The sequence below is a fragment of the Poecilia formosa genome, unplaced genomic scaffold, assembly GCF_000485575.1.
Source record: "Poecilia formosa unplaced genomic scaffold, Poecilia_formosa-5.1.2 Scaffold158, whole genome shotgun sequence".
Classification (NCBI taxonomy): domain Eukaryota; kingdom Metazoa; phylum Chordata; class Actinopteri; order Cyprinodontiformes; family Poeciliidae; genus Poecilia; species Poecilia formosa.
This window is the reverse complement of record NW_006800097.1, coordinates 850928-858949: the sequence shown is the minus strand read 5'-3', so window position 1 is coordinate 858949 and position 8022 is coordinate 850928. Positions and strand designations below refer to the sequence as shown.

Genomic DNA, 8022 nt, shown 5'->3' with positions numbered 1-8022 from the left:
TGAGAAACACCCACAATTCATGGCGGTAGCCATGGCAACACACATTAGGGCATGCATCCGCACAGAGACACACGTGTCGAATGAAGAAGGACCCATGTAAGCGCAGACGCTGGGCAGCACTGAGGCGAGGAGACAAAGCTAACAAATAGACATAGTGTCTGCAGATTCTCTGCAGCTTCTGTCAGAAGGCTCTGAGTGCCTCCCAACGGTCTGCTGATGTATACGACCTGCAACATTTACTCCATGATGTGGATCCAAAAAAATCAAAGAAGAGGGAGCGAAGAAGATTTAGCTGAATCCTAAAAAAAAAAACCACTTTCTTATAATCTAGTACCCTACTTTTCAACAATAAATTTAGGAAACGTTACATAACACAAAAACAAATAAGTGTCTCAGAGATAGCCCTGCATTTCAGATAAAGATGCAAAAAAAAAAACATATTGTGTGGTAGATGGCAAAAGAACTGAATATGTGACTCTCTAAAATAAATTGAAACATTTGGAAACAGCAAAAAAAGAGAAAAAAAAAAGCCAAAAACAATAATTTCTAACAAACATCATTAACACTTTGTTCATGAGTGAGCACAGTGTTAGTCTTTACACTATGCCCTGACCATTTTTTGTGTAAATAAGTCTCTTTATATATTAGGATCTGACCATAAACATGCAACATATTCCTGCCATCAAAACTGGAGACAAAACAGAAAAGCCGTTTGTGAAAAACTAAGTACTCCCATGATTTAAAGCTTTTAGCAGCCAACTGGAGAACTGCAGGAAAACTGGCAGACGTTTGAATTGTTTAGCATTTGTGAATAATCTTTCTTATCGTAGTTTTTTGTTTGAAAAAGGTCTTCAAATCCATTTACATTAATTGGTTCTGCAACACCACTTCTGATGTCGTCCTACTTTAGCACTATGATACACACTTAATCACAACCATAAACCTGAAATGTGTTTCATAGGTTCACCAGTCATCTGATTTTCCTTTGTCATTATTTTTTTGCTATGAAGTCAGTGATCATTCAATAGTTTCCTGGTTCACGCACTGTCTATAATAGTCAGGGCAGTTTTGTCGCAAGGTTTGAGCTCACTTTCCGATCACACATTAAGACACTTGAGAAGCTTTGTCAGTGAATAGGGATTAGCCTTTATTTGTGTCTGAAGGGAGAAAAAAATACCAACATATGCCATCAACGCTGTGGACTGCGCACAATACTGGTGAGGAGTCCGGCTGGAGTTGCGCTTGTAGTTCATAACAGTCAATCACGACAAGGAGAAGTTGGCTGAGAATCCACAAAGTTGAAGAAGAAATATCAAGGCTGTGTCCATTATTGTTATTATCGTTATTGTCAGTATTACCCGCATTGTCGACAGCAGCAAATTGTTGCTGCCTCCATGTGAAGAGTGGGCCTCAAACACCCGCCAGAGAAAATTGCAACACGCTCAACAACACAATTACATAGAAAAATAGCACTGTCAAAAGGTTTCTGAAAGGTGTGTGTGTGAAAGAAAATCATAAATCCCAGATATCTCAAGAAAGAACAGAAACCTTCATATGCACTTGGAAGGAGCTTTGAGATTCCTTTTTATGGGGATTTATAGTCAAAAGTTTGTGTCAGACTAGAAATATTACCTTAAAAAGAGGACAAGAAAAAGGTTTACACATACCCACTGCAGATCGAATAAAAGCTGCTGTTGGGAATCAAAGGGTGATGTGCCAAAAATCAAAACACAACATCTCCTAAAGAAAACAGGCAGAAAGCTATTTAAAAGAAATACAAGAGCAGCAATAATTACAACTGTGACTAAATCGCAGGTAGAAAAGGGTACAGTTGGTATGTGTAAATAAGAACTGGGCAGTTCTAAAGTGATTCACATCCCTACCTCTGTTAGTGTGTAACGGACCGCAGCCAGATGCCTGCCAAGCTTTGAACTTAATGCACAACATTGTGGTGCATTTGGAAAGTCTGTAACTTTTGATTCAGAAATTTTGAAATAGCATGTCAGTGTTGAAGCAAAACAAAATGTCCAAAACGTCCTTCGACTTCAAACTATTTTTATGATTATCATGTTAGAAGAATTTTATACAAGTATATTTCCATCTGGTTCCACTTTTATCTAAATAAAAAATTTCCAAACTTCTTCCGCATCTGAATAAAATGTAGAAAAAACTGTAAAAAACAGAACAGATGAAATTGCTGTAAACCTGATCGAGTGCCTGAAGGTGGTGACAGTGTCACTAACATGAAAGTGTAAAAGAATGTCTTGAAATATTTTATTCATGTTTAGTATATTTTAGTATCAGACAATAAAGATATTATTGTCGTTCAATATTTAAACGTGAGAAACTTTCTTATTTTAACAAAAACTTTGTCGTTAAAATAAGATACAGGTCTTGAATTTATCTCCCAGCTTACAGTTCCATATAAAACAAATAGGAACAACTTTTTTAAACTAAAATGCTGCTTCCGTGTCAATGGGGGTGAAAATGCAGTGGGAAGAGATTCGATATTAGCATTTTAGCATGTTAGCATTGAGCTATGACCAAGCGGGGCTTTTTTGGAGCCAGAAACAACTATTTGGATAAGATGGTGGGTCTAAAATGTAATCAGTAGAAATCTCAATGGTAGAAAGTTTGGATCTTTCAGTGTTAACATAAATGTTTTTTTTCTTTTTCACGATTACCAATACAAAGTAGCAGCACCTAGTGGTCAACTCTCATAATAAACCTTAAACCTTTATGGCGTTCCTGAATCCAGAGCTTGACAGGCATAGCAACAGTAACTGTGGGGATTCGTGAAAAGTCCTGAGGCCTGTTGTTTAACTTTCTATGAAATATTGAAGCGAGTTGGTTTTAAACTGGGCTAAACTGACAACTAAACATTAGACTACAACTTTTTCTTCAAATAAACCCTCCCAAAAATCTGGTTTTTGATTAAAGATTTTTTTGCGTCTGCTTTTATTATCATAGTTGGACAGATTTTATACCTCAGACAAAAAAAAAGAAACACCTGAGAGAAATCTTGTTTTTTTTCTGTAATATATTCAATTATGTATGTTACAACTATAATCACATAATTCAAGCATATATCGTATACACATATATATCTAGTGAATACTTTAATATTTAATAGTACAGTTGTATGGTACAGTAGCAGTAGGGTGCGTTTCTCTTTCTCATTGGGTAAAGTTTGAAGGAGAAGTATAGACAAAGTGTTTGTGTGTAAATCTATATAGGAGTTTTCATTACGTTACACAACAAAAGAAAGAAAATGTGAACTAAAAATAGGAATAAAAGACAAAGAAAATATATAGGCAGTTCAGTAATGTGTTTGAGATGTGTGTTTGCATATGTGTAAATATGATTATTGTCTGTTTGTGTGTGTGTGTGTTTGTCAGGTGGAGGATCAGGTCAGCACCATAGAAGTCCATAACAACATCACCAACAACAATAAAGATTCAAATGAGGGAGAGGACTGGGCGTGTCTGTGTGTGTGTTTGTGTCTGCATGCTGACATTTTCAGTCACAACCCTAAACCAGGACATGACTGAGGAGTAAATAGAAAACACACGTGAGCAGCTCTTCTCCTAATTAAATGCAAACCTGCCAGCAAAACACTGCTTTCTTTTTCTTTGCTCTCAAACATCTGCTCACATCCAGCTGTTTGGATGGCTAATTACTTCCTGTGTTATTATTTTTTTTTCCTTTTCTCCTTCACCTTCACAAAAAAAAAAGCCCTGTGATTATTAAAAGTCGGACACGGAATCAAGTAGAAGAAAACAACTCAAGTGCTCAAACCGAGCTCACAAGGAAAAAAAACGAACACTAAAGTTTCTTTAAGCTATACAGTTTTTGTTTCTTCCTCTGGTCATGCTTCTGTCTCCCTTCATTGCAAAGAAAAAAAAAATCATTACTGAGTTACCTCGCCTTGTCTGTGTGAAATACCTGATTCAACCATGATACATTCTCTGTTACACATCTTCCTCTGACTAACCCGCTCCGTAACATTGAAAATAGATCTTTTTGTTTACTAGCAATAATCAGCTGAGAGGAAAAGAGTTATATGTGGCCCCATGACTGTCCAGCTGAAATCCCCGCCCCTTCCCCAATATATAAAATGTACAAAAGATTGTCTCTAAAATCATCCTCCTTAATATCTCTGCTAATAGAAAAATATACAGTAATTATTTGTCAAAATCTCTTTGCGTTCTGGACGAAAACCCTGCATGACTTCTTTCTCCTCCTCCTCCTCCCCCACCATTTTGCTGGACTAGTTCTACCTTCCTGCCCAGTTCAAAAATATAAGATTTTTGTACTAGTTATAGAAAAACCCCATAAAACAATTACACTTCTGATCTCTCCTGGCTTGTGTCCATGCCTTGAGCTTAAAAAGTGACATTTCACTGGCATACTGTGAACTCAACACCCTGTTTGAACTGGCCAGAGCAGCAGGTCAGAATGCACTACCTGCAAAAAACGCAGTGCAACACCGGGCGCAAGCACAGCGTCGGAGGGGACGGATGCGGTGTGACCGTACAGTAGAGAGTGTGGATTCAGTGAAACAGCAAATACGAAGAGTCAAGCTGGGGGAAAGTGGCATCGCTGCACTTTTCAGTCATGGCATCCTGCTAAAACTCGACCAAACTGGCCATGTTTGCGCCTGGTGTCACACAGCGCTTACTGCAGATCTACTCCGGCTTTGCCCCCTCGCCACTTCAACTAAAGTGCTGCTGTCGTTGGGTCGTACCCTTCTCTCATCTCGTCTTCCTCTCCAGATCCTTCCCCTCTTTCGTCGTCCTCCTCCGCCTTCACAAGTCTCCGTGCCGACTCTCGTACTTGTTGATGATGTTCCTGCAGCGGCCGAGCTCCTTCCTCATGTCGGCCACTTCCTGCCGGAGGGCGGCGTTCTCCCGCTCCAGGAAGGCGGCGCGCACCGAGATCTGGTTCTCCTTCAGCCGCCGTGCGTCTCGCGAGCGCTTGGCCGCCTCGTTGTTTTTCAAACGCCTGCTCCAGTACTTCTCGTCCTGTCGGCGGCGCCGGTGTGGTATGTTGGGGTGTGTGGGGGAGAAAAGGTGAAAGGAGGACAGAAAAGAAAAAGAGGAGAGAGCGGGATGACAAGGGTCAGTCATGTGATGAGTAGAAAGATGGCAGGAAAGGAAAAAAGGCAACAACAGCTCAATGCTTACAACTGGAGAACATTTAAAGCTACGACAGCACACAAGAACAGAAGAAACGCTACAAAGTAAGACTAGTTTTTTTGTGGAGCTGCGCAATATATCGCAAATAACCTCCCAATTCTGGTTAACAGCATCCTAGACTATTCTCAGATGGAGAACGTTAGGGAACAATGACCACTGGTGACTTGTCCAGGGTGTACCCCGCCTCTCGCCCGTTGACCACTGGAGATAGGCACCAGCACCTCTCCCAACCCCAACGGGTGGAAGAAAATGGATGGATAGATGAAAATCTACATTTTCTTGAAGCTTGCCTAACTACTGGAAGATGAAGCTTGCATCAGGCAAGATTAGAAAAATGTGAACAAATGTGGAAGAATAAATATCACTACTAGGGCTGAAAATTAATGGTGATTATCAAAGTAATCATCAACTAATTTAGTGACTGATTAATCATTAACTGGAGGCTCTAAAACATGCCTTTGAAAAGATGCACAATAAAAACCCATTGTTCAATAAACCCGGAGCAAATTCCCAATCCAGCTGTACAAAGCAGACCCGCTGAGCTGCTCTGTTGAACCAATAAACCCTCTGCAGAAATCCTGCAGCAATACTGTAGTTTGAAGGTCACAGAAAAATTCTGACTTCTACTGAAGATCAAAGAAGGAGATTATTGGGCAGAGCAATAACATCAGGGCCTACAGAGCTGAAAAAACAGGTCAAACAGAAACCAAACCAGAGATTTCTGTCTGAACGATTTATGATGAGCGGATCAGCGTGGGTCCAAAAGAATTACTGCTTCCTTTACAGATCGATCTACATCTGGTTATCGTCAGGCCACGACTACAGGCAGAGAAAAAGGCACTTCTGCAACAATTATTGTGAGAATAAGAGTCACACATTACCTCAGCTGTGGTGTTTTCATATTTTCATTATTTGTTTGTTTGTTTGTTCGTTTGGTTTTGGAGATTTTCTCAAAAGGTTAAACCTCACTTAGCATAAAACATTTCCTGCCGCTGTGTCTGTTGGCGTAAAATCATGTGAAATAATTTGATTTGTGATGCGATTCACAAATACTCGGCATTTTAGTTTTGCGGTGCTGATCTTGCTCGTGAAGAGCTGCGCTGATATGAAACTCACCTTTAGGATTGACCCAATATCTTTTTTTTTTTCCATAGCTGCACACATGATTGATGAAACTAACCGCGACTGAACACGGCGAGGTGAGTGCCTTCATCTCTCCATAAATTATAAGCGCTTCAGGAGATGCAGCTGCTCTGTGCTGAACTGTGAAACCATGAGCAATTGATCACAGCTTTGCCTATTGTGCAACGAGCTGAGGACAAAATATTTTAGAGCTCTTGTCAAGAGGCATTAATACCAGCTGGACGTCACGCTCCCTAAGGTTTTTTTGGGGTTTTTTTTTAAGTTATTTCAGGACAGAGCGGTGACCTTTGTGATGATCAAGCTAAGACTTTAGATTTAGATTTTTATTTTTTTGTCTCATGTCATTTGAATCAGAAGAAAGTCCCTGAAATCATTTGATTATTGGAAGTCAACTCTTTTTTTTCTGCAAAATGTGATCAAATCATGAAATAAATGCTCTATTCAGAGTTATGTTGACATATTCATTGTGTGGTTTAGCACATAATTATAGTGTGGCATCTAAATCAACAGAGTTTGAAGCCAGTCAACCAAAAATATTTAAACTCTCCAAAATGTAAATATGAAATTACATATAATTATAAATATATCTATATTTTGCGTGGATCATAATTTGTATTTGCTGGATTGATGTACCTACAATTAAACAAGTTTCTCTCACTCCGTTTCAACAAAGAAACACTCTGCTACAGTGAACAGACAGAAGTGGATTGTGGGAGATGTAGTACCTTCTGTTCGTCTGGGACCAGCATCTTGCGAGCCTTTTTGATCATCGGCTGAGGCTTCAGCTCGTCCTCCGAGAAGCGATGCCGCCGTGGGTCAAACGCCTCCTGCCCCGGCACGCTGGACAGTGCCAGGTCTGCCGGGTCAGGGTCAAAGTTCACCATGATGTCGCTGCTGCCGTTGGAACCAGCCGGAGGCCCGGGTGGCCCTGGAGGGCAGGTGGAAGTGGGCGAGGGGTCCTGGGGCACTGACTGCCCACCTATGGAAAACAAAATATGTATTTTTGGATTTTTATTAGGTTCCTGACAGATGTGTCTGTATCCCAGGATACATATTTAATTTCATCTTCACATAATTCCAAGATTATTCACAAAAACACAAATTAAGTAGGTATTTATTTAAAAATTGGATCTTTACATCCAAATTTTTTACTCTAAGACATATTAAATGTTTCAGTGAAATAGTAAATAACTAAATTCAGTGTAACTACACCACCAAACAAAACATTATGTAAATTGTGTGCTAAGTCCTTTTAATCGCCTTCATGTTTCCACTGATGTTTGATCTGCTTTACACGCCACTGGCATACAAGGAAAACAGAAACAGCAGCTTAATTACTCGTTTGGTTGTCCACTCATCATCATCATCATCATCATCATGGAGTTTTACTTCAGCTGCAGATTAGAGTCCATCTGCTGCCAGAGTGCTGCTTCCACATGTCAGAGAGCAACAGCAGAGCTGAAGGCAAACAGGATGGAGATGATGGAGGAAAAGATCCCAACAGAGGGAAATGGGATGAGACGACCAAGAAAGAGATTTTACGATTTTGTGTCAGATGAAGCAGTTCTGTGCTGATTTGTCCATATGTTTAGAGCCATTATCATAATCCTGGTGAAAGACCCAACAACGACCCATCTTAAGCTGTCAGAAGTCTTCAGAGTGAAGTGCCCTGGTGGTTCAC

General features: G+C 40.0%; 1 protein-coding gene across 1 annotated transcript in view; it reads right to left on the bottom strand.

The window, feature by feature from the left end:
* Positions 1-1127: 1127 nt before the first annotated feature.
* dbpa (D site albumin promoter binding protein a) overlaps positions 1128-8022 on the bottom strand; it is a 36681-nt gene continuing 29786 nt past the window's right edge. Inside the window, exons 4-5 of the mRNA XM_007564353.2 lie at positions 7067-7320; positions 1128-5024 (exon numbers count right to left, since the gene is read on the bottom strand). Of these exons, the coding sequence (XP_007564415.1) occupies positions 4809-5024; positions 7067-7320 (470 nt within the window). The 3' untranslated portion in view covers positions 1128-4808. The remainder of the gene's footprint in view (positions 5025-7066; positions 7321-8022) is intronic.